Raw genomic sequence first — 26,804 nt, 5'->3', positions numbered from 1 at the left:
CCAAACCAGCTGTAATAATAATGGCGAGCGAGTGATCCATAAACAGGTTACAACGACAACACCCAAGGGCGCAGGGACCTCGGGCGATTGGCTGCGGGAGCTGGTGGCAGGGATAACGGGAGCCACGTCGCTGGTGGAAGGCCAGGTGAACGGGCAGCGCACCCGGATCCTGTTGGACACGGGCGCCGTGGCCTCTCTCATGAGCGCCGCGCACTGCAGCATGCTCGGGGTGGACGTGGGCTGCCTGCAGGCCCCGGATCGCGCGCTGCACACGGCAAGCGGAGCCGGGATGGGGTTGCTGGGGAAGGTCTCCCTCGAGGTCCGTCTAGGAAACCAGGTGTGCACACAGGAATTCTACGTTTCGAGTGTGTTGTGCCACGAGTGCATTGCAGGAACGGACCTCCTGGAAAAGTTGGGACTTAACGTACAGCCCCGGCAACGATGCGCTACGGTGGAGGGCAGCGGGGAGCGGATTCCGTTCCTAGGACAGGAGCCGAATCGCCCACGCTTCACACCCGTGGCCGCTACGCTGGTGTCGGCCGTCACCATCGGGCCTCTCGCCGAGATGCTGGTGCCAGTGGCAACCCTCTCCACCGACCCAACCCACCGACCATCGGGCGAGGTAATGCTGACTCCTCACCCGGAGTTGGCATCGCGATACGGGGTGGTAGGGTCAGCCACACTGGTAAACGCAGATGGGGGCCGGCTGTTTATACGTGTGTTTAACCCACACAGTACCCCGGCAATGATACGACGACGCACCCCGGTAGCCACCGTACACCCCCTGCACGCTCGCCACTCGAACGACTCGGTGTTCGCACTCTGGGCGGAGGACCCTGGCCGCCCCGAGGACAGCCAGGATCTGGCCTGGCGGGTCGGCCCGACCCCCCGAGCCGAGATTGTTCCCCTGCAGGATGCGTTACATGTGCCTTGGGCAGCCTTACCTAAGGGGGAGGCCGATCAGCTGCGCGGGTTATTGCGGGAGTACGCCGACGTGTTCAGTGAGCACGATTCGGACGTGGGCCGGACCGACCTGGTCAAGCACCAAATTGACACAGGTGCAGCCCGACCCATCAAACTCCCCGCATACCGAGTGGGCGCGCCTGAACGGACCCAGATCAAAGAGGCAGTCACGGATATGCTACGCGATAACATAATCCAGCCCTCCGCGAGCCCTTGGTCTGCCCCGGTGGTACTGGTAACAAAAAAGGACGGATCGACTCGGTTCTGCGTTGATTACCGAAAATTGAACGCAGTCACCCTCGGCGACGCTTTTCCCATCCCACGCATCGACGACACCTTCGACAGTCTCGCAGGAGCGCGGTATTTTTCCACCCTCGATCTGGCGTCCGGTTACTGGCAGGTGGAGATGACGGAGGAGGATCGGCCAAAAACAGCATTCACCACCCCGATGGGCCTGTTTGAGTTTCGAGTGTTGCCGTTCGGACTCACTAACGCGCCCGCGACGTTCCAGCGGTTGATGGAGTTGGTGATGCGGGGCTTGCAGTGGGAACAGTGCCTGATTTACCTGGACGACGTAATAGTGTTCAGTAGGTCGCTGTCCGAACACTGGTCCAGGCTGCGGGAAGTATTCCAGCGACTGCGAGCAGCCCATCTCAAGCTCAAGCCACGTAAGTGTTACATTGCGCAACGCGAGGTGGGGTACCTCGGACACCGAGTCAGCGAGGCAGGGGTGAGCACCGATCCCGAGAAGGTGCGTGCCGTAGTGGATTGGCCGCGGCCGAGGAACCTGACGGAGATCAGGTCATTCTTGGGACTCGCCACTTATTACCGTCGATTTGTAAAGGGATTCAGTGAGATTGCACGCCCCCTCACCCAACTCACCTCCCCTAAGAACCCCTATCAGTGGTCGGAGGCCTGCCAGACGGCTTTCACCACACTCAAAGACCACCTCACCCACACCCCCACCTTGGCTTTCCCAGATTTCACCACCGATTTTATTTTGGACACTGACGCCTGCAGCAGTGGGCTGGGCGCGGTGCTGTCGCAAGTGCAGGGTGGGACGGAGCGGGTCATCGCATACGCCAGTCGGACCCTGAGCGGGGCCGAACTGAACTATTGTGTAACCCGTCAGGAACTGTATGCTGTAATTTTCGCGTGTAAACAGTTCCGACCGTACTTGTACGGCAGGAAATGTCGTGTGCGCACCGATCATTATGCACTGCAGTTCCTCCTTACATTCAAGGAACCGCGGGGGCAGATGGCTCGATGGCTGGCGCAGCTGCAGGAGTAAAACCTGCAGATCGAGTACCGAGCGGGGCGAACACACGCGAACGCGGACGCCTTGTCAAGACGGCCCGCGGTGTGCGCTGAGACGAGGGAGGGAGACGCCTGCCCGTGCTTCACGGGGGGACGCTGCCGCCAGGCAGCAGAACCCAAGGAGCGCGCGGAAACTAAACTCCCCCCCCCGAGAGAGAGTGCAGTGTGCGCCGCAGGAACCCCTGCAGAAGGAGCCCGGGGACAGACAGATCATCCCACCCCAACCGGGCGGATCCAAGAGGATGTCGGCTGCGCCTTCCCGGGCTTGGACGACGAGCAGCTGCGACAAACCCAGCAGCGGGATCCGGATCTGGCGGCGGTGGAGGCGGCACTGCGAGAGAGGAAGGATGCACTACCAGGGCCCTGGAGCGGTTTGTATGCCCGGTTGTGTGTAGAAAACGGGGTGGTGAGGGAACTGGCCGACGCTGGGCAGCCGGGGTGCATCTGCGTTCCCGCCCATGTGCGGCCCCAACTACTACGACTGGTACACGACCACCCGCTCGGGGGCCATGATGGGGAACGGCGCACCCGGGAGACTCTGCGTCGCCAGTATCTCTGGCCTAAATTAGCGCAAGATGTGGCCGCCTGGGTGCAGGGCTGCCGGGCCTGTCAGCAGTGTGGGCAAAAGCCGGCGAGGTACCAGGTACCCCTGAGGCCGTTCCGAGTCAGTCGGACGAATCAGTTGGTCGGAATCGACCTGCAGGGGCCCTTTCCACGATCCCACCGGGGCAACCGATATATTCTTGTAGCGGTGGAGTACTTCACCCGCTACCCCGTGGCGGTGGCTATCCCGGATAAAACAGCCCTCGTAGTGGCCCGGGCCTTCGTGGAAAACTACGTACTTAAGTGCGGGATCCCCGAACGAGTCATTACCGACCAGGGTAGTGAATTCGAGGCCGAACTATTCCAGGCGCTGTGCCGAGAGTTCGGGATCCAGAAGGACCGAACCACGGCATATCACCCCCAGGCGAACGGGATGGTAGAGAGGATGAACCAGACTCTGGCCGGGAAGCTTAAACGCATGGCGGCCGCGAATCAACAGGACTGGGACGAACACCTCCCCTATGCCCTGTTCGCCTACACCACCGCCGTTCACACATCTACAGGACAGACCCCATTCCTAATGATGTTTGGTCGCGAGTCTCGCCTGCCCGCAGATCTGCTGTTCGGTGTCCCTCCGCCGCAACGGGAGGAAGGGAGCCACCCCATGGAGCACTTGCTGGAGACCCTGCGAGAGGCCAGGGGCCGAGCCTACCCGCACGGAGAGGCCGCGCACCAGCGGCAAGAGCAGGGCGCCCGACCCCGTATGGAGCCCCCCTTCTACACTGCGGGCTCCGAGGTGTGGCTGTACACTCCCCGCGTCGGTGCCGGACAGGTGGGGAAGCTGACCACCTACTGGCGAGGACCCTGGATTGTGAGACGGCAGATCTCACCATGGACGGTGCTGATTCAGGGAGGAGAGAGGGGCCGGGAGATGGTGGTCAACATCCGCCGACTGAAGCCGTGGCGAGCAGCCCCCGAGGGGGGGAGCCCCGCCGTCCAAGTACCCCGAAACCCCGGGGTCCCCCCACCCCCCGTGCCCGGGGGCCTCGCGCAATATATGGGCCCCACGGAGCCCCGGGCTCCGAGGGGCCCCGGGCGGGGCCGGGGGCGACGAGGACGGCGACCCTTAAACCCCACCGCCTCTGAGTTTGTCCCCCAGCCCGCAGGTGCCGGAGACCGAGGGGAGCCGTTGGAATGGAGGAGGAGACCACCGCCGGAGCCCCAGGAGACGGAGCCGCCACCCCCGAGGCCAGCCACAAGGGCCGGGCGAATCCCGCGGACCCCGCGGCGATACCTCGTGGGGGCAACCCAGGCGAGGTGCTCCAGTCAACCCGGGACGGGGACTGGCACCCCGGGGGGCTATGTGGTGCCACAGCGACGGGGCCGCTCGGCCGAGCCAGGGAGCCGCCCGGCTTCCACCGCCGCACTGCCCCCCATCACCCCCCCCACATAAACACGCACCCGCACCCACGTAGGGCCTCGTGGTCGGGTCACCTACCCTGAGTTTTCACCCGAGGGCCCCCTAGGGGGGTTACCCCACGGTTTCTCAGGGCCAGGGAATTGGACAGGACCCTTCCCAGGCCAAGTAACACTGCGGCGCCGTGGGCGGATTTGAGATCGCACGACCACGGCGAGCTCAGAGAGCCCCGCAGTTAGAAACGCATACAAACACAAACACGGGTCAGCAAGGCAGATAGCTGGGATCAGGACCCGGGACGACTGATTGGTCGAAAGTTCAAAGGCCGGCGGGATCGCAAAAGAGCGGGAAATCCTAGGCTCAGGATTGGTCGAGAGACCAAGGCGGTCGGGACGGGGGCTCCTAGCCTTTGATGTGAATAGTTTAAAAGAAAACGCAGGGGCAGTAGGGAACTCTCTTCTTCTGGAGTTTGGACACGGGGTCAGCGACGAAGGAGTCATCGGGCGAGCCGCTAGATTGTCTGCAGGACGATCTGAGCGCCGCAAGGTCACCAAGGACTACAGACGGTATCGTGTTGCGCGCCTTACAACACCTCAGAGCGGAGGGTAGGATCCGTAGGAGAGGGTTAGTTCGGGGTAAGGACGAGTAGGAAAGCGGTTTAGCAGAGAGCGCAGCATAGAATAGGGCTACACGGCACCAGAGTGTGGGTTAGAAGCGCCTTGCTGTCCCGCACACACACACGGGTGGCTCGGTTGGTTAGCAAGGGCTAATAAAATCTCGAGCGTAGTAACAAAACCGTGTTGTTGGGTGTTTTTGGAACGTGGTATTAGCGTGCACTGCATTCGCGAGTGTGTGGTCGTTGTACGCATAAAGGCCGTGGTCTCTGTACGATTGTGCGGGTACGGAGGTGTGTGCGTTAACGCCCGGGGAGAGCACTTTTGGTGTGTTGGCGTGACTACGCAGCCGTGTGAGAGGAGAATCGTCCTTGTACGATATTTGTGTTGACGTGCACGCGCGAGTGGGGGAGGGGACGAGTCGTCGTGTCGGCGTGTGCCCCGCTTGCGTGCGCTCGTTACTTGCGTAAGCTCTCGGCGTGCGTAATCGGCGTGCCCAAGGTGCGCGATCGTAACGTGGGCGGCCAGCGCGGCGCAGAGCGGCGCAGGAGTGGGTATCGCGTGTGGAGCTGTATGCGTGTGTGCGCGCACGTTCACGACGTGTGTAACACAGGTGCGCGATCCTAACGTGAGTGGTCAGGGTTGGGTGAGTGCCGTGCAGAGCTGTGTGTGGGTGTGCGCGTGCGTGGTTATCCATGCCTGCTACGCGGACCCGCGGTGGAGGGGAATCCTCGGGTGACGGCTCCCACACCCTGGGTGAGGAGCCTAGCGGCGGTTCGCTTAGCAGCGGGGGGGCGATTGATGATGTTAGTCCGGCCGTTAGTATTATCGAGGGAGGTCTCGGGGGCTAGCGACCCCCACAATTACGTAGAGCATTTGGCGCCACAATCTTACAGCACACTCGTCCTAATTGACGTAGCGTGCCGGAACGCTAATCTCCACCTGTACAGCACAACAGCGAAGTTATTTTTCTCCACCGAGCGCTTGTATTTATCCAAATTGCGTTCATAAAACGCCCGTGTGCCGTTTTAGACGAGTTGTGAAACAATCCTTCGTAAGAAACAAAAACACCCACACTCAAAACACAATATACTGTATTGGGTTTTCTAGTCATCCTTTTTAAAACAAAATCAATGGCCATGGCTGCAATTCACTAATATACATGTTTGGACATTACATTGTGTTATATTCACAAGTCATTTTTGCAGTAAAAACTATATTAAAGTGAACATCGCGTCCGCGTTTCTCATTGGAGGCTGATGGAGAGGGATGGTACTAAAAGAGCCACTCAGCAGCGCCGCGCACTACGATCCTCTGATTTGCATCTCGCCTCCTATAAAAGGAGCTCAACGCGCGACCGACATCCACATTCGCTTCCCGTCTGTTGTGAACTGACCCGAAGCTGCCTACGACGCGTCGACATGCCCGATCCTCCCGCATCAAAGAGTGCTGGGCCGGCTAAGGTTCCTGCTCCCAAGAAGGGCTCCAAGAAGGCTGTGACCAAGGCTACGCGCAAGGATGGCAAGAAGCGACGCCACCGCAGGAAGGAGAGCTACGCCATTTACATCTACAAGGTGATGAAGCAGGTGCACCCCGATACCGGCATCTCGTCCAAGGCAATGAGCATCATGAACTCGTTCGTCAACGACATCTTTGAGCGCATCGCTTCCGAGGCGTCCCGCCTGGCGCACTACAACAAACGCTCCACCATCACCTCTCGGGAGATCCAGACCGCAGTGCGACTGCTGCTCCCCGGCGAGCTGGCCAAGCACGCCGTGTCGGAGGGCACCAAGGCCGTCACCAAGTACACAAGCTCCAAGTGAAGCCTCGACTCCACCATTAATTACAAAGGCTCTTTTCAGAGCCACCCACCTCTCCGAACCTGCTATTACCAGTCCTAGCAGGAGTACAAAACGAAACTTCCAACAAAGTCCCGGTTCACGCGGGGACATTGTTCGCTCATTGAAATGGAGAGATCGATCGCATTTTGACCTGTTTCAACGTGAATAAAAGCGATAACAATATTCATGGCACATCATATTCACCAGCAGGCATTTATTGGACTTGTTTGTCCATTGATTTCATCTGCAGCCCATTCAGATATTACATTGGATATTTGGCGCCAAAACCTTGCAATGCAATATATTTAATTCGTGGTTGTATTTTCGGGCAGGAACTAACATTTTGCACGTGTACATATATGTAAAAGTAAGCGCCTAGTGTAATGCGGGCGTAAGCGACCTTCCGGATGTGACGTCACGGGGGGTGGAGTCATGTGACGTGGGTGGAAGGTTCGGGTCCTTAAGCGGGTAAACCGGAAGGGGAAGTCAGTCGGGGTGTGAGCGGAAAAGAGTGAGGCCACGCGGGCGAGTGTGGAGAGGGGGGGGCGCCGACGGCCATCGGGAGCCAACCCCGAAGACAAGAGGAAGCTGCGGAGTGGTGTGCAGCTGCAGAGGAGACAGCCAGAAGGGCTGCGTGTTAGAGGCAGCGGTGTGGCTGCCAGGAGGAGCTGCGGAGAGAGAGAGAGACAGCACGAGGCTGTGAGAGCTGCGGAGGGAGAGAGGGAGACAGCACGAGGCTGTCAGAGCTGTGGAGAGAGAGGAGTTGCAGCGAGTACAGCCAAGGGGGGCTGTGTGAGAGAAACAGCAGCGGGGCTGCTGTTGTGGATCGGGCCGACATTGGAGTCAGCACCGTGGAGAAGCTACAGAGTAAAGACAGCCGTGTGGGTGTACAGCACGAACCGAATAAAGGACACTGAGCCAGACATCGTGGTCCAGTCGTTTATTACACTGGTGTCGGAAGTGCAACGGCATGTCGAAACAAGTGAGGAAGAAAGTTAATCCGGCGCCTGCATCGGCTTCTTCGTCCGACGACGACGAACTCCCTCCAACCACGGATCTTGTTGGGGTGGTGGAGGAGAGCCCGGCTGAGGCGACCACGGGAACGGGAGTGGAGGATGTTGGCGCGGTGGCGGGTCCGTCGACATCATCAGACGCGGATCAACGATGGCAAGCGATGGCGGTACAACTGGAGGCACTTAAGGACGTCCTGGCGCATCTATGCCATCTCGTCGCGCCAGGGACGATGGATGATGCAATTGGTGCTCCGCGGGCCGCCACGTTGCCTGTCCTGCCGCCGCCATTGCCCACGCGGCAAGAGGCCGCCATTTTGCGCGCTCCGTGGCGCCAAACCGCCATCTTGGCCACGCCGCGGGCCGACGCCATTTTGAATTTGCCATCACAACCACCACCATTGGAAGACGGCGGGAAGAGGAGTCGGAGTCGCCACCTTACAACGGTTAAAGAATTTTCCGTCGGTGGGGACTGGAGCGCGTTCGCCTGCCGCTTCTTGGCGGCGGTACGCACAGCAAGATGGACCGATGCGGAGGCTTTGGAGGTGTTGCCGACTCTCCTGGACGACGAATCTGTCCGATTCTTCCGTTCCATAACGACCGATAAGAAGGCAACTTTATGTGGTGTTTTTCAAGAAATGGCCGATGCTTATGAGCCACCAGATGATGCGCATCGGCGATTCGCTCAACGACAACGAGCACCAGAGGAGTCGCCCGTGGCGTTCAGGGGTGCGGTGCTGGAGCTGGCCATGGCAGCTTATCCTGAGACGCCACAGGACCTGCTCGAGCCTCTCATATTAGGGAAAATGTTGGAGCTGTCTCGGGATCTAGGGATCCCCATGCCTGTGTGTGGGCATGAGAAGCTAACTTCCCGGACGGCTGCTAAGTGTCTCGATGCGCAATTCAACCTCCGTCGCTGGAAACAAGTGACGGCGTGGACGGGGGGGCCCGTCAAAGAAGGGGATGCGCTGGGGTGGAACCCTGCGCAGGCTGTCTATGTTCCGGATGACCGGGGCCCTCAACAACTGACGGCCGCCTCCGCTCCATGGACGGGACGCGGCGGGCCGAGACCGCGCGCGGCGCTACCAGAACGGGGCCGTCAGGAGGCGAGGCCTGCGCTTCGGCGCAACGAGGCCGAATGTTTCCGCTGCGGGCGTAGGGGCCACTACGCCAGAGACTGCTGGGCCCGCTTCCCGGCTCCGCCGCAGCAGGAGGCCTCGGCACCGGTCAAGTCGGCTAAAGATCCTCCGAAACAGGCATGTCGGCACGCACCAGACACTCGGCAAGGCTTTACACCTCACCCATCACCGTCGTTGCGCCATCCTAACGTTGTGGTTAAAGCATGCCCTTCGACGGGGCCTTGTCGCTCGGTCACGCAGTGGCGCAAGTTGGCACGGAGAGTCGTCGCGGCCGCTACGGGCTCGTCCACTGTACCGGGGTCTATACAAGGGGTGGACGTATTCATTTTGGTCGACTCCGGCGCGTCTGCGACTATTATTTCGGATGTCATTTTCCATCTGTTGGGCATCCCGCCGGGGGCTGTGCGTCCGGTTTATGGGTCGTGCGTCGCTGCGAACGGGGGTAGCATGGGTATCGTGGGTCAGGTGGATGCTAAGATATCTATTGGGGATGTGTCGGCCTCGGGTGTTGTGTTGATATCGAGATCTTTGGCGGTTCCTTGTTTGTTAGGCACCGATTTTTTGGCTAAGATGCCCATTTTGATCAAAATCAATGAGAATTGTATTGAACTGCCGGGGGGCCGTCAAATCTCGTTTCTGCCGTCGCCCTGGGGGCGACCTGCTTTGGCCGTACAAGTGCAGGCGCTGTCCGTCGCATCTGTGGACATCCCACCTGGTACACAGATGCTTATACCCTTGCGGTATCGGAAGCCCCTGCCTGATCGGCTAGGAGCAGTAGGGGTCTTGTTGTCACCGTCCGCCACGATAACAACCGGGTTGGCGTTAGTGGGGGCACAGACCATCGTCCGGCCGGATCAATTACCGTTTTTACAGGTGCTTAATGCGGGGGGAGAAAACGTCCGTGTCCCGGCCGGTACGGTTGTGGCACATGCCACTACGGCGTTTGCGACCCATGATTGTCCACATAGCCGGGGAGTTGTTGCTGGGGTTTCCGAGCCAAGGAGTTCGGATGATCGTTGGGTTGCTCATTTATGTGACGGAAATTCTTCCCTGTCCATGGAGCAACGTAGTGCGCTGCGTAAATTGTTGTTGACATATTCCGATGTGTTCAGCTCCGATGATTTGGATTTGGGCCGCACTTCGTTGCTTTACCATCACATTGAGACGGGCGATGCTGCCCCTATTCGATTAAATTCGCATCGGATGAGTCCTGCGGAGCGAGAACACGTACAGGGGGCAGTGGAAGACATGTTGGCTGCGGACATTATATCGCCATCTAACAGCCCATGGGGCGCTCCAGTCGTCTTGGTTAAGAAGAAGGATGGCAAATTGCGATTTTGTGTTGATTTCCGCAAATTGAATAAGATATCGGTGGCAGATGCGTACCCCCTGCCGCGTATGGATGACTCCCTCGACGCATTGTCGGGGGCTAAGTTCTTTTCCACACTGGACCTCTTTTCGGGATTTTGGCAGCTTCCCCTTGACGAGTCCTCACGGGAGAAAACCGCATTCCGTACGCCGCAGGGGTTATTTCAATTCAACTGTCTCCCGATGGGATTGAATGCGGCCCCTGCTACATTTCAAAGATTGATGGAGCTCGTTTTGACGGGGTTGCAGTGGGAGACGTGTCTTATATATTTGGACGATATTATTGTCTTCAGCCGCACATTTGATGAACATTTGACGCGGCTGGAGACAGTGTTCACGAGGATGCGTTCTGCCAAATTGAAATTCAAACCAAAGAAATGTCACCTACTGCAACGGTCCGTCCGCTATTTGGGGCACATTGTGAGTGCTGAGGGAGTGTCCACGGATCCGGAAAAGACGGCGTGCGTCCGGGATTGGCCGACGCCGGCCACCGTGGGGGATGTTCGGCGGTTTTTGGGATTTGCCTCGTATTACCGAAGATTTGTGTCGGGTTTTGCGACGATTGCGAGGCCCTTGCATCTCCTTACGGGTAAAGGACGGAAGTTTGTTTGGGGACAGCCGGAGGAGGCGGTCTTTCGGAGTCTGCGTGATCTATTGGCCACGGCCCCAACATTGGATCATCCCGATTTCGATCACCCATTCATTCTTGATACGGACGCGAGTGACACAGGTATTGGGGCGGTGTTATCACAGTCTAAAGGGGGTGTAGAGCGTGTCGTGGCGTATGGTAGCCGAGTCTTGTCTCCTGCGGAAACCCGCTACTGTGTCACTCGCAGAGAACTATTGGCGGTTGTTTTTTTCCTACGGCAATTTCGACCATACCTCTACGGTCGTTCTTTTGTTGTGCGTACGGATCATGCGGCCTTGCAATATGCCCTTAAAATTGACCAGCCATCCGGACAGTTGGCACGTTGGTTGGACACGCTACAGGAATTTTCCTTCCAAATTCAACATCGGAAGGGAGTGCGCCATGCGAACGCTGACGCACTTTCCAGATTACCGCGGCGCGCCCCTTGTAAATGTGAGTCGGGGACGCATAAGTGTTCGCCGATTCCAAACCCCCCTCAGCCGCTTACGTTGGCCGTCGAGAAGTCGGACACTCCGATGGAACCGGGACCGGCTGACGGGGTTTTGAATCTGCCGCGGTCTGTCTGGATCCGGGAACAGATGATGGATGAGTCATTGGTGTCCTTGCGGAAGCGGTCTGCTAGGGACAATGGGAGTCCGAGTACGGCTATGGGGCCGCAAACCGCTCTCCGAGATGGTCTGCTTATGTGGCGGGAGGGGTTCCAGGAACGTTGGCGCCTGGTGGTACCAACGTCCTTGCGATTCGAGTTGATTAGAACCCTCCATTGTGACACTCTCTTACATTTAGGGGTGCAGAAGACCTTGTTGACGTTGCAACGTCATTATTTTTGGCATGGCATGGCGACAGATGTCGTAGGGCACGTGCGCGCGTGCCCTGCGTGTGCACGACGTAAGCCGCCGAAACATCCTTACGTGCCGCCTCTCCAGTCGATTCAGGTGTCTCGAGTCAATGAATTGGTGGCACTGGACATATTGGGACCTTTTCCACCATCGGCGAGGGGTAATAAATATTTGCTGGTAGGGGTTGAGTACCTCTCCCGTTGGCCGATGGCCTGGCCGTTGCCCGATCAGTCGGCCGCGGCCATTACCGACGCCTTTTTGTTTGGGTATATTATGGATAAGGGGGCGCCTGAGAGACTCCTCACGGACCAGGGCAGGAATTTCTCTTCTAAATTATTGGCGGAAGTGTGCGCGGGCCTTGGGACTAAGAAAGTACGGACATCCCCATACCATCCGCAGACGGATGGTATGGTTGAACGGCTGAACAGGACATTGTCTGCCATGCTTTGCCATACCGTGAGTGAACAACAATCAGATTGGGATCTGCACATCCCCGGGGTGCTTTCGGCGTACAGGATGACGCCTCATGCGGCTACAGGATATTCGCCGTTTTACCTTATGTATGGTCGGGAAAACGTGCCGCCGGTGGATGTGCAATTGGGAACTGGGGTGAAGGGACCTCGTAAACCACTTCCTGAATACATTCAGGACACGGTTCGCCGAGTCACGGAGGCACGGGAGAATGCCCGCGTGGCTACGGCCAAAGCCCAGGCCCGGAACGAGCGATATGCGCGACGGTCTGAGGGGGAGTGCCCTTGGAAGGTTGGGGACCTAGCCTGGCTTCATTGTCCACAGGTACGTCCGGGGACCTCGCCGAAATTGCACAAACCCTGGCATGGTCCCGTACGCCTCATTGCGGTTCCCAACCCACAGTCAGCACGCGTCCAGATTGGGTCTCGTCGCTGGGTTGTGCATACGTCGCGCTTGAAACCATATGTTGCTCCCTTACATGATGCGTCATCCCCCAATGTTGCCTTGCCGAGGTCTGTTGCTGCTGACTCTCCCCTGCCTGCGTCCATTGATCTTGCTAGAGCGCCTGTCGTACCTGTTCCAGACAGGCCGGCCGTGACATTGCGGGGGACGAGGGGCCCTGCTCGGAGGACGCCTGCCAGGTCTGCGGGACCTTCGAGCCCTGCAGCCCTTCCGACCCAGCTGCGGGCACGGTCACAGGACAAGCCCAAGACTAACTCTTTAGGGACACGGGACGGCGGTGGACTTCCAGCTGCGACAGGGGAATTACCCCCTGTCATTCCTCGACTTTCATCGCGTTCCCGTTCTGCGAGTGGGCCGCCGACCGTCCGGGACGGGCCGGCGACCCGCACACGTTCCAAATCGCTTACGTTTCGTTGATTGTTGCTGTCTTGTTATTTTTTTTCTTACAGTTGTATTTATTGCATGCTTTTTGTACGTTCGTTGATGTTAATTGCGTTGTTGTTGTTGTTCTTGCTGTTACATTGTATGCTTAGTGTCCTTTAGGGGGGGAAGCTCGGTTCGCCGCATTACGATTTGCTATTGGTCAGCCGAGGTCGGCTGGGATTTTTCTACGGGGGAGGGTGGTGTAATGCGGGCGTAAGCGACCTTCCGGATGTGACGTCACGGGGGGTGGAGTCATGTGACGTGGGTGGAAGGTTCGGGTCCTTAAGCGGGTAAACCGGAAGGGGAAGTCAGTCGGGGTGTGAGCGGAAAAGAGTGAGGCCACGCGGGCGAGTGTGGAGAGGGGGGGGCGCCGACGGCCATCGGGAGCCAACCCCGAAGACAAGAGGAAGCTGCGGAGTGGTGTGCAGCTGCAGAGGAGACAGCCAGAAGGGCTGCGTGTTAGAGGCAGCGGTGTGGCTGCCAGGAGGAGCTGCGGAGAGAGAGAGAGACAGCACGAGGCTGTGAGAGCTGCGGAGGGAGAGAGGGAGACAGCACGAGGCTGTCAGAGCTGTGGAGAGAGAGGAGTTGCAGCGAGTACAGCCAAGGGGGGCTGTGTGAGAGAAACAGCAGCGGGGCTGCTGTTGTGGATCGGGCCGACATTGGAGTCAGCACCGTGGAGAAGCTACAGAGTAAAGACAGCCGTGTGGGTGTACAGCACGAACCGAATAAAGGACACTGAGCCAGACATCGTGGTCCAGTCGTTTATTACACTAGCATGGATGACTCGTGCAGTATAATTGATGATCATCATCTCAATGCCAAGAGAATAGATATCTATCCCTGTGATCACCTCTTTCCGACATTTTTACGTATTACTGTTTCCAATGAAGTGCAGTTTCTTCACACTTTATTTAGATCATGCAGAGCACTGTAAAGTCGTTTCCGGAAAGGTGTTTGCTTGAGAAAATAACATCCGTTAAAGACATCGACGGCGCTCAAACGGTACTACTGCATCGTGATACGGCATTCTGAAATGATCCAAACTGAACATTTTGTTGATTAAGAAGAGTTGACGACTCGAGATCATTGCACGCTGCCAACCAATCAGCACGCTCCCCGTCTTCGCACGTCACGACTCCGCTGACCAGTGAGCGCGCGCTCTGGGCTACATAAGCCGCCTTCTCCCCGCTTGTGAGAATCTTTGCCCACACCAAGCCATGGCTCGCACCAAGCAGACCGCTCGCAAGTCCACGGGCGGCAAGGCCCCACGCAAGCAACTCGCCACCAAGGCGGCCCGAAAGAGCGCTCCGGCCACGGGCGGCGTCAAGAAGCCTCACCGCTACAGGCCCGGCACCGTCGCTCTGCGCGAGATCCGCCGCTACCAGAAGTCCACCGAGCTGCTCATCCGCAAACTGCCCTTCCAGCGCCTCGTCAGGGAGATCGCGCAGGACTTCAAGACCGACCTGCGCTTCCAGAGCTCCGCTGTCATGGCTCTGCAGGAGGCCAGCGAAGCGTACCTTGTCGCGCTCTTCGAGGACACCAACCTGTGCGCCATCCACGCCAAGCGCGTCACCATCATGCCCAAGGACATTCAGCTCGCCCGCCGCATTCGTGGCGAGCGCGCTTGAACGCCCAGCTCGGCCCTCAAAGCACAACACAAAGGCTCTTTTCAGAGCCACCACTTACGCATGAAAAAGCTTCCATGTGTGTCCTTCAAAGTTCGGGTGCCGGAAACCTTCGTTTGCTGGTCACGGCTCTCACGAGTCGTCAGGCGTAAGCGACAATGAAGTTCATTTTATATACCCCGCCGCTCATTTTTCAACATCACACGTTGGTGTTGTATATAAGCGTTGTGAAACCATGTTTACATAATCTACAACAAAAGGGTTATTTTGGTGAAATATATTAACTATTAAACCCAAAGATATTGGTTGATGTTGTTTCAATCCCGAGCTGATAAGAAGTTCACATTTTGCAAACTAAGAGACTGAATTATTCACGCACATATATTTTTAGGCATTGCCCGAACAGGCGGTTAAAGGAATATATATACACCGTATAGGCACGTGGGCGATCAATCACGAGCTCAAGGCTATCACAATGATTTCTTATAACCAATGAGGTCCCTCAAAATGATGATTATAATCAATAATACATTGATATTTGCGGAATCCGCTTATAAGTTTGACTTGCCAGCACGTGCCCATAAATTAACTCAATAATGCTTAAAACTTGAACCTATTAAGTACGTGTATCGCATTGTTTAATTCCTAAGATACGTGTCCGCATAAAAATATATATGGATAAAAATAATTAAAGTCAACATCGAATCCTCGCGTCCCGGCTTTTCATTGGTGGCTCAAGGAGAGGGCGGGACTCGACCGAGAGGAGCCAATCAGCAGCGGCGCGCTCTACGATCCTCGTCTCCGCTATAAAAGACGCTCCGGTGGTGCGTGTTAACGTCACAAATCGTTCGTACTTTGTCTCTATTGCTTTTTGCATCCTAGGTCCCTTAGCAATGTCTGGACGCGGCAAGACCGGTGGCAAATCTCGCGCCAAGGCAAAGTCCCGCTCTTCCCGCGCCGGCTTGCAGTTCCCCGTGGGTCGCGTTCACAGGCTGCTCCGCAAGGGCAATTACGCCCAGCGGGTCGGCGCTGGAGCACCCGTCTACCTGGCCGCCGTGCTCGAGTACCTTTCTGCCGAGATCCTCGAGCTGGCTGGCAATGCCGCCCGCGACAACAAGAAGACGAGGATCATCCCCCGACACCTGCAGCTCGCCGTGCGAAACGACGAGGAGCTCAACAAGCTCATGGGCGGCGTGACTATCGCCCAGGGCGGTGTGCTGCCCAACATCCAGGCCGTGCTGCTGCCCAAGAAGACCTCTCAGGCAAAGAAGTGAACGCGCCGCCGCCTCTACCACCACAACAACGGCTCTTTTCAGAGCCACCCACTTGCTTGCAAAGAGCTCGGACAGTCGTACACAGGGGTTTTGTTATTAATAAGGACACCGTCGTCGAGTTGCCCTCGTGCCAAATTGCTCGCAATTAAACAAATGCTCTGCTCATTCCAGTTACCCTTTATTACGTCTAATTTAGGAACGGTATTTGAGCAGCATTCCAACATTGCATCAATCATGGAACATGGTTTAGAATAAATTGGGATGCCTATTGGAAGAAAGTATCGTGTTTTTTAAAGAATAAAACTCGCTCTTTTTGAGCGGTCAGATTACATATGAAGAGGAGTCGGAGAATGGTTCAAGCACTTTAAGGGATCTGCGAGCCACCCTCACGCACCACGCAAACACGACATCTCCGCTCTCACGACAACACGCACCAATCACGCGCGGGAAAGAGCTGGACGGGGGTGTCAGGGGTTAAAGGGCAGTGACGTCACCCGGAGCAGGCGTGCTGGACGCGGATGTGTATTGGGAGCGGAGATTGAGGAGTTAAAAGGGGCTGTGGGACGTGTGCCCGGGGTTGGTCTTGGAACGAGTATTGCTGTGCGTTGGTGAAAACAGGACCCTGCGGGGTGGGCTGGTAGGAACGAATAACCAAAGAATATAAACATAATGTATTATTACACTTGTTTAGCCAGGAAAGCCCCACTGAGACTAAAGGTTTTTGTAGGGTCCTGCCAAGTGTTTGCAGTAGGGGGCGATGTTGCTACACTGAATCGGACGATACGAAGGGAGAGTGTGAGGCCTAGGTCTAGGCTTTAGGCCTAGCTGTAGGCTTTAGGGCGCCGTGAGTTAATTTTTAATTTACCTGTTTTTATAATTTATGTTAAAGTTTTAAATTTAAATGTTTCTATTTAAAAGCATCAGGGAATGTAACATTGTTAAACATAACTCCCTTGCACACACGCAGGGGAACAATACGAAGGGAGAGTTTGAGGCGTTCGAGGCTTGAGGCCTAGCTGTAGGCTTTAGGCCGCCGAGAGTTAATTTTTAATTTAAATGTTTTTATTATTCATGTAAAAGCTTTACATTTAAATGTTTATATTTAAAAGCATCAGGGAATGTAACATTGTTAAACATTAACTCCCTTGCACACACGCAGGGGTACGATACGAAGTCAGACTTTGAGGCCCAGTTCTAGGCTTTAGGCCTAGCTGTAGGCTTTAGGGCGCTGTGAGTTTTTTTATTTAATTTCAAAGTTTTAATTAAAAGCTATCTCAGGGAATTATAAGGGAATGTTACACGTGTTTAGCCAGGAAAACCTCATTAATGTAAATGTTTTAATTAAAAGCTATCTTAGGGAATTATAAGGGAATGTTACACTTGTTTAGCCAGGAAAGTATCACAGAGTCTAAAGGTTTTTGTAGGGTCATGCCAAGTGTTTGCAATAGGGGGCGATGTTGCTACACGGACGGACGGACGATATAATCTATTGTAGGCTGGTCCACTTCGTTGCTACCAGTATAAAGAAGTGCATAAACCATTCTACGACTCCTCTTCACATGCGCGTGGAATGAATGATTCTTGCATTCGTTCTAGATTTGAAGCTTTCGTGACTGTGTGGTGCCACAGCGACGGGGCCGCTCGGCCGAGCCAGGGAGCCGCCCGGCTTCCACCGCCGCACTGCCCCCCATCACCCCCCCCACATAAACACGCACCCGCACCCACGTAGGGCCTCGTGGTCGGGTCACCTACCCTGAGTTTTCACCCGAGGGCCCCCTAGGGGGGTTACCCCACGGTTTCTCAGGGCCAGGGAATTGGACAGGACCCTTCCCAGGCCAAGTAACACTGCGGCGCCGTGGGCGGATTTGAGATCGCACGACCACGGCGAGCTCAGAGAGCCCCGCAGTTAGAAACGCATACAAACACAAACACGGGTCAGCAAGGCAGATAGCTGGGATCAGGACCCGGGACGACTGATTGGTCGAAAGTTCAAAGGCCGGCGGGATCGCAAAAGAGCGGGAAATCCTAGGCTCAGGATTGGTCGAGAGACCAAGGCGGTCGGGACGGGGGCTCCTAGCCTTTGATGTGAATAGTTTAAAAGAAAACGCAGGGGCAGTAGGGAACTCTCTTCTTCTGGAGTTTGGACACGGGGTCAGCGACGAAGGAGTCATCGGGCGAGCCGCTAGATTGTCTGCAGGACGATCTGAGCGCCGCAAGGTCACCAAGGACTACAGACGGTATCGTGTTGCGCGCCTTACAACACCTCAGAGCGGAGGGTAGGATCCGTAGGAGAGGGTTAGTTCGGGGTAAGGACGAGTAGGAAAGCGGTTTAGCAGAGAGCGCAGCATAGAATAGGGCTACACGGCACCAGAGTGTGGGTTAGAAGCGCCTTGCTGTCCCGCACACACACACGGGTGGCTCGGTTGGTTAGCAAGGGCTAATAAAATCTCGAGCGTAGTAACAAAACCGTGTTGTTGGGTGTTTTGGAACGTGGTATTAGCGTGCACTGCATTCGCGAGTGTGTGGTCGTTGTACGCATAAAGGCCGTGGTCTCTGTACGATTGTGCGGGTACGGAGGTGTGTGCGTTAACGCCCGGGGAGAGCACTTTTGGTGTGCTGGCGTGACTACGCAGCCGTGTGAGAGGAGAATCGTCCTTGTACGATATTTGTGTTGACGTGCACGCGCGAGTGGGGGAGGGGACGAGTCGTCGTGTCGGCGTGTGCCCCGCTTGCGTGCGCTCGTTACTTGCGTAAGCTCTCGGCGTGCGTAATCGGCGTGCCCAAGGTGCGCGATCGTAACGTGGGCGGCCAGCGCGGCGCAGAGCGGCGCAGGAGTGGGTATCGCGTGTGGAGCTGTATGCGTGTGTGCGCGCACGTTCACGACGTGTGTAACACAGGTGCGCGATCCTAACGTGAGTGGTCAGGGTTGGGTGAGTGCCGTGCAGAGCTGTGTGTGGGTGTGCGCGTGCGTGGTTATCCATGCCTGCTACGCGGACCCGCGGTGGAGGGGAATCCTCGGGTGACGGCTCCCACACCCTGGGTGAGGAGCCTAGCGGCGGTTCGCTTAGCAGCGGGGGGGCGATTGATGATGTTAGTCCGGCCGTTAGTATTATCGAGGGAGGGATCTCGGGGGCTAGCGACCCCCACAAATTGGTGTCGGAAGCGGTACGGACCCCCGCGTTACCTCACGCTAAAATAAGACTGATATTTACCGGCCGGGGGGCCCCTTCGTGGAAGGCATTCGCCCGCAATCTCTTAGGGGCCAAGGAAATTAATGGATGGACGGACGCGCAGGCAGTACGTCAACTTAATATGAATCTTGATGGGCGGGCAGCCGATTTTGTAGAAGCGTTACCCGCGAGCGCACAGACACAGCTAGAGGAGCTGATGCGCCGACTCGATCAGCGTTTTGGCACACGGGACGAGGAGGAAGCAAAATCGGCCTTAGAGGCGCGCCGTCGCCAACCTGGCGAAGATCTCCGTGATTACGCCGAGGATGTGCGCGAGTTAACAAAGATCGCACGCCCGGGGTACGCAACTGAGGTTATTGAGGAACTGGCTGCCGAGAAAATCCAGCGGTACCTGTCTCGCACGGCGTGGTGGCAGCCAGACATGAGCTGCCCACGTCTTCCCTTTAACACCCTTGTCGAGCGCGCACGTAAGTGTGAAAGAATTCACAGCGAACGCGCGCAGCTCCGGGGGCTGGGACGAGAGCGCGCCATTGCGAGCCTGCTCTCGGAAGACGAGGAGGAGGAACAGGAGCTCGCGAGGACGGTAAGGGGCCGGGAAAGAGAACCTCCAGTGTCCCGCGAGACAACCCCGGGTTGGGTAGCTGGGTTACAGACCGGCATGGGAGATATAGCCGGCCAGGTAACCCAGGTGCAATCCTCCGTTGAGACCATCCGATCCGAAATGGGGAACCTACGCGCCACGGTGGGAGGGTTATCTGGGAGGGTAGCCCGACTAGAGGCAGAGTCGGGGCAGCGGCGTGCCGGAGGGGGGATAGGAAACGGACGGGGGGGCTCCTACGGGACGGCCCCCCGTGCGTGTTACCTGTGTGACCGGCGAGGGCATCTCGTGAGAGACTGTCCGCAGATCGCCCGCGCTAGAAACGCGCCGGGGTTAAACCCCAACGCCCCCTAGAGAGTGGACCATCTGGGGGTGCATTCGAAGCGGTCCCGATGCAAAAAGACGGTAATAATGGCGAGCGAGTGATCTCCACACAGGTTCCAACAACAACGCCCACGGAAACGGTGACTCCTGGCGACTGGCTACGGGAGCTGGTGGCGGGGATCACGGGGGCCACGTCGCTCGTGGAAGGGGAGGTAAACGGAGTGCGTACCCGAATTCTGCTGGACACGGGGGCGGTGGCCTCGCTCGTGAGCGCAGCGCACTGCAGCGCGATCGGGGTCGACGTGCGTCACCTGCAGGTGTGGTGCCACAGCGACGGGGCCGCTCGGCCGAGCCAAGGAGCCGCCCGGCTTCCACCGCCGCACTGCCCCCCATCACCCCCCCCACATAAACACGCACCCGCACCCACGTAGGGCCTCGTGGTCGGGTCACCTACCCTGAGTTTTCACCCGAGGGCCCCCTAGGGGGGTTACCCCACGGTTTCTCAGGGCCAGGGAATTGGACAGGACCCTTCCCAGGCCAAGTAACACTGCGGCGCCGTGGGCGGATTTGAGATCGCACGACCACGGCGAGCTCAGAGAGCCCCGCAGTTAGAAACGCATACAAACACAAACACGGGTCAGCAAGGCAGATAGCTGGGATCAGGACCCGGGACGACTGATTGGTCGAAAGTTCAAAGGCCGGCGGGATCGCAAAAGAGCGGGAAATCCTAGGCTCAGGATTGGTCGAGAGACCAAGGCGGTCGGGATGGGGGCTCCTAGCCTTTGATGTGAATAGTTTAAAATAAAACGCAGGGGCAGTAGGGAACTCTCTTCTTCTGGAGTTTGGACACGGGGTCAGCGACGAAGGAGTCATCGGGCGAGCCGCTAGATTGTCTGCAGGACGATCTGAGCGCCGCAAGGTCACCAAGGACTACAGACGGTATCGTGTTGCGCGCCTTACAACACCTCAGAGCGGAGGGTAGGATCCGTAGGAGAGGGTTAGTTCGGGGTAAGGACGAGTAGGAAAGCGGTTTAGCAGAGAGCGCAGCATAGAATAGGGCTACACGGCACCAGAGTGTGGGTTAGAAGCGCCTTGCTGTCCCGCACACACACACGGGTGGCTCGGTTGGTTAGCAAGGGCTAATAAAATCTCGAGCGTAGTAACAAAACCGTGTTGTTGGGTGTTTTTGGAACGTGGTATTAGCGTGCACTGCATTCGCGAGTGTGTGGTCGTTGTACGCATAAAGGCCGTGGTCTCTGTACGATTGTGCGGGTACGGAGGTGTGTGCGTTAACGCCCGGGGAGAGCACTTTTGGTGTGCTGGCGTGACTACGCAGCCGTGTGAGAGGAGAATCGTCCTTGTACGATATTTGTGTTGACGTGCACGCGCGAGTGGGGGAGGGGACGAGTCGTCGTGTCGGCGTGTGCCCCGCTTGCGTGCGCTCGTTACTTGCGTAAGCTCTCGGCGTGCGTAATCGGCGTGCCCAAGGTGCGCGATTGTAACGTGGGCGGCCAGCGCGGCGCAGAGCGGCGCAGGAGTGGGTATCGCGTGTGGAGCTGTATGCGTGTGTGCGCGCACGTTCACGACGTGTGTAACACAGGTGCGCGATCCTAACGTGAGTGGTCAGGGTTGGGTGAGTGCCGTGCAGAGCTGTGTGTGGGTGTGCGCGTGCGTGGTTATCCATGCCTGCTACGCGGACCCGCGGTGGAGGGGAATCCTCGGGTGACGGCTCCCACACCCTGGGTGAGGAGCCTAGCGGCGGTTCGCTTAGCAGCGGGGGGGGCGATTGATGATGTTAGTCCGGCCGTTAGTATTATCGAGGGAGGGATCTCGGGGGCTAGCGACCCCCACACAGGCACCGGACCGCGCGCTGCACACGGCGAGCGGAGCCGGAATGGGGCTGCTGGGGAGAGCCACCCTAGAGGTCCGCATAGGCAGTCAGGTGTGCACCCAGGAGTTCTACGTGTCGAGTGCGTTGTGTCACGAGTGTATCGCAGGTACCGACCTCTTAGAACGGCTGGGACTCAACGTGCAACCCCGCCAGCGATGCGCCACCATGGAGAGCAACGGCGAGCGGATACCGTTCCTGGGACGAGAACCAACGCGCCCCCGCTTCGCACCTGTGGTCGCTATCCTGGCGACGGCAGTCACCATCGACCCACTCACCGAGATGCTGGTGCCGGTGGCAACATCCCCCACCGACCCCGCGCTCCGACCATCAGGAGAGGTAATGCTAACTCCTCACCCGGAGTTGGCAAAACGGTATGGGATAGTGGGATCCGCCACGTTGGTAAACGCAGATGGGGACCGATTGTTTATACGTGTGTTTAACCCACACAGTACCCCGGCAATGATACGACGACGCACCCCGGTAGCCACCGTACACCCCCTGCACGCTCGCCACTCGAACGACTCGGTGTTCGCACTCTGGGCGGAGGACCCTGGCCGCCCCGAGGACAGCCAGGATCTGGCCTGGCGGGTCGGCCCGACCCCCCGAGCCGAGATTGTTCCCCTGCAGGATGCGTTACATGTGCCTTGGGCAGCCTTACCTAAGGGGGAGGCCGATCAGCTGCGCGGGTTATTGCGGGAGTATGCCGACGTGTTCAGTGAGCACGATTCGGACGTGGGCCGGACCGACCTGGTCAAGCACCAAATTGACACAGGTGCAGCCCGACCCATCAAACTCCCCGCATACCGAGTGGGCGCGCCTGAACGGACCCAGATCAAAGAGGCAGTCACGGATATGCTACGTGATAACATAATCCAGCCCTCCGCGAGCCCTTGGTCTGCCCCGGTGGTACTGGTAACGAAAAAGGACGGATCGACTCGGTTCTGCGTTGATTACCGAAAATTGAACGCAGTCACCCTCGGCGACGCTTTTCCCATCCCACGCATCGACGACACCTTCGACAGTCTCGCAGGAGCGCGGTATTTTTCCACCCTCGATCTCGCGTCCGGGTACTGGCAGGTGGAGATGACGGAGGAGGATCGGCCAAAAACAGCATTCACCACCCCGATGGGCCTGTTTGAGTTTCGAGTGTTGCCGTTCGGACTCACTAACGCGCCCGCGACGTTCCAGCGGTTGATGGAGTTGGTGATGCGGGGCTTGCAGTGGGAACAGTGCCTGATTTACTTGGACGATGTGATAGTGTTCAGTAGATCTTTGTCTGAGCATTGGTCCAGGCTTCGAGAGGTGTTCCAGCGACTGCGAGCGGCTCATCTCAAGCTCAAGCCACGTAAGTGTTACATCGCACAACGCGAGGTGGGGTACCTCGGGCATCGCGTCAGCGAGGCAGGCGTGCACACCGATCCGGAGAAGGTACGCGCCGTAGTGGAGTGGCCACGGCCAAGGAATCTGACGGAGATCAGATCATTTTTGGGGCTCGCCACCTATTATCGTCGATTTGTAAAGGGATTCAGTGAGATTGCACGCCCTCTCACCCAACTCACCTCCCCTAAGCACCCCTACCAGTGGACGGGGGCCTGCCAGACGGCCTTCACCACTCTCAAAGATCACCTCACCCACGCCCCCACCCTCGCTTTCCCCGATTTTACCACCGATTTTATTTTGGACACCGACGCCTGCAGCAGCGGGCTGGGCGCGGTGTTGTCACAGGTACAGGATGGGACGGAACGAGTCATCGCGTACGCCAGCCGGACCTTGAGTGGGGCCGAGCTGAACTATTGCGTGACCCGCCAAGAGTTGTACGCCGTAATTTTCGCATGCAAACAGTTCCGGCCGTATTTGTACGGCAGGAGATGTCGCGTACGCACTGACCATTATGCTCTGCAGTTCCTTCTTACATTCAAGGAGCCGCGGGGGCAGATGGCCCGGTGGTTGGCGCAGTTGCAGGAGTACAACCTGCAAATCGAGTATCGGGCTGGCCGGACGCACGCAAACGCGGACGCCTTGTCGAGGCGACCCACGGTGTTCGCCGAGACGAGGGCGGAGGAGGCCTGCCCGTGTTTCACGGGGGGACGCTGCCGGCAGGCAACGGACCCCCGAGAGGCCGCGGCCACTGACCCCCCCCCCAGCGAGAGAGAGTGCAGTGTGCGCCACAGAGACCCTTGCAGGTGGCACCGAGGATCCCGTCGACCGCCCGGCAAGCGCGGGACCCGCAGCTCGGGACCCGATCGGACGGATCCAGGAGGACGTCGGCTGCGCCTTCCCGGGCCTGAACGACGAGCAGCTGAGACAGACCCAGCAGCGAGATCCGGATCTGGCGGCGGTGGAGGCGGCACTGCGAGAGAAGGAGGATGCACTACCAGGGCCCTGGAGCGGTTTGTATGCCCGGTTGTGTGTGGAAAACGGGGTGGTGAGGGAACTGGCCGACGCTGGGCAGCCTGGGTGCATCTGCGTTCCCGCCCATGTGCGACCCCAACTACTACGACTGGTACACGACCACCCGCTCGGGGGCCATGATGGGGAACGGCGCACCCGGGAGACTCTGCGTCGCCAGTATCTCTGGCCTAAATTGGCACAAGATGTGGCCGCCTGGGTGCAGGGCTGCCGGGCCTGCCAGCAGTGTGGGCAAAAGCCGGCGAGGTACCAGGTACCCCTGAGGCCGTTCCGAGTCAGTCGGACGAATCAGTTGGTCGGAATCGACTTGCAGGGGCCCTTTCCACGATCCCACCGGGGCAACCGATATATTCTTGTAGCGGTGGAGTACTTCACCCGCTACCCCGTGGCGGTGGCTATCCCGGATAAAACAGCCCTCGTAGTGGCCCGGGCCTTCGTGGAAAACTACGTACTTAAGTGCGGGATCCCCGAACGAGTCATTACCGACCAGGGTAGTGAATTCGAGGCCGAACTATTCCAGGCGCTGTGCCGAGAGTTCGGGATCCAGAAGGACCGAACCACGGCATATCACCCCCAGGCAAACGGGATGGTAGAGAGGATGAACCAGACTCTGGCCGGGAAGCTTAAACGCATGGCGGCCGCGAATCAACAGGACTGGGACGAACACCTCCCCTATGCCCTGTTCGCCTACACCACCGCCGTTCACACATCTACAGGACAGACCCCGTTCCTAATGATGTTTGGTCGCGAGTCTCGCCTGCCCGCAGATCTGCTGTTCGGTGTCCCTCCGCCGCAACGGGAGGAAGGGAGCCACCCCATGGAGCACTTGCTGGAGACCCTGCGAGAGGCCAGGGGCCGAGCCTACCCGCACGGAGAGGCCGCGCACCAGCGGCAAGAGCAGGGCGCCCGACCCCGTATGGAGCCCCCCTTCTACACTGCGGGCTCCGAGGTGTGGCTGTACACTCCCCGCGTCGGTGCCGGACAGGTGGGGAAGCTGACCACCTACTGGCGAGGACCCTGGATTGTGAGACGGCAGATCTCACCATGGACGGTGCTGATTCAGGGAGGAGAGAGGGGCCGGGAGATGGTGGTCAACATCCGCCGACTGAAGCCGTGGCGAGCAGCCCCCGAGGGGGGGAGCCCCGCCGTCCAAGTACCCCGAAACCCCGGGGTCCCCCCACCCCCCGTGCCCGGGGGCCTCGCGCAGTATATGGGCCCCACGGAGCCCCGGGCTCCGAGGGGCCCCGGGCGGGGCCGGGGGCGACGAGGACGGCGACCCTTAAACCCCACCGCCTCTGAGTTTGTTCCCCAGCCCGCAGGTGCCGGAGACCGAGGGGAGCCGTTGGAATGGAGGAGGAGACCACCGCCGGAGCCCCAGGAGACGGAGCCGCCACCCCCGAGGCCAGCCACAAGGGCCGGGCGAATCCCGCGGACCCCGCGGCGATACCTCGTGGGGGCAACCCAGGCGAGGTGCTCCAGTCAACCCGGGACGGGGACTGGCACCCCGGGGGGCTATGTGGTGCCACAGCGACGGGGCCGCTCGGCCGAGCCAGGGAGCCGCCCGGCTTCCACCGCCGCACTGCCCCCCATCACCCCCCCCCACATAAACACGCACCCGCACCCACGTAGGGCCTCGTGGTCGGGTCACCTACCCTGAGTTTTCACCCGAGGGCCCCCTAGGGGGGTTACCCCACGGTTTCTCAGGGCCAGGGAATTGGACAGGACCCTTCCCAGGCCAAGTAACACTGCGGCGCCGTGGGCGGATTTGAGATCGCACGACCACGGCGAGCTCAGAGAGCCCCGCAGTTAGAAACGCATACAAACACAAACACGGGTCAGCAAGGCAGATAGCTGGGATCAGGACCCGGGACGACTGATTGGTCGAAAGTTCAAAGGCCGGCGGGATCGCAAAAGAGCGGGAAATCCTAGGCTCAGGATTGGTCGAGAGACCAAGGCGGTCGGGACGGGGGCTCCTAGCCTTTGATGTGAATAGTTTAAAAGAAAACGCAGGGGCAGTAGGGAACTCTCTTCTTCTGGAGTTTGGACAAGGGGTCAGCGACGAAGGAGTCATCGGGCGAGCCGCTAGATTGTCTGCAGGACGATCTGAGCGCCGCAAGGTCACCAAGGACTACAGACGGTATCGTGTTGCGCGCCTTACAACACCTCAGAGCGGAGGGTAGGATCCGTAGGAGAGGGTTAGTTCGGGGTAAGGACGAGTAGGAAAGCGGTTTAGCAGAGAGCGCAGCATAGAATAGGGCTACACGGCACCAGAGTGTGGGTTAGAAGCGCCTTGCTGTCCCGCACACACACACGGGTGGCTCGGTTGGTTAGCAAGGGCTAATAAAATCTCGAGCGTAGTAACAAAACCGTGTTGTTGGGTGTTTTTGGAACGTGGTATTAGCGTGCACTGCATTCGCGAGTGTGTGGTCGTTGTAC

The 26,804-nt window shown here is 58.3% G+C and overlaps 3 protein-coding genes across 4 annotated transcripts; all 3 read left to right on the top strand.

Annotated features, from left to right (window-relative positions):
* Positions 1–6,275: 6,275 nt before the first annotated feature.
* LOC144948508 (histone H2B type 3-B) lies at positions 6,276–6,677 on the top strand. Its single transcript, XM_078878055.1, has one exon. The coding sequence runs from the start codon at positions 6,276–6,278 to the stop codon at positions 6,675–6,677; it is 402 nt and encodes a 133-aa protein (XP_078734181.1).
* Positions 6,678–14,273: 7,596 nt separating this feature from the next.
* On the top strand, positions 14,274–14,684 carry LOC144948504 (histone H3). Its single transcript, XM_078878040.1, has one exon. It carries the CDS (start codon positions 14,274–14,276, stop codon positions 14,682–14,684), a length of 411 nt encoding a protein of 136 aa, XP_078734166.1.
* Positions 14,685–15,517: 833 nt separating this feature from the next.
* Positions 15,518–18,265, top strand: LOC144948496 (histone H2A). 2 transcript variants are annotated; one of them, XM_078878016.1, is made up of 2 exons: positions 15,575–15,951; positions 18,256–18,265. In XM_078878016.1, exons 1-2 carry the CDS (start codon positions 15,575–15,577, stop codon positions 18,263–18,265), a joined length of 387 nt encoding a protein of 128 aa, XP_078734142.1. The 2 variants fall into 2 exon arrangements, with proteins under 2 accessions (XP_078734152.1, XP_078734142.1); XM_078878026.1 differs by lacking the exon at positions 18,256–18,265 and having other exon boundaries at positions 15,518–15,955.
* Positions 18,266–26,804: the final 8,539 nt, after the last annotated feature.

The sequence above is a fragment of the Lampetra fluviatilis genome, chromosome 3 (genome assembly GCF_964198595.1).
Source record: "Lampetra fluviatilis chromosome 3, kcLamFluv1.1, whole genome shotgun sequence".
Classification (NCBI taxonomy): domain Eukaryota; kingdom Metazoa; phylum Chordata; class Hyperoartia; order Petromyzontiformes; family Petromyzontidae; genus Lampetra; species Lampetra fluviatilis.
The sequence above is the reverse complement of the archived record's forward strand: the minus strand, read 5'-3'. Positions and strand labels throughout refer to the sequence as shown.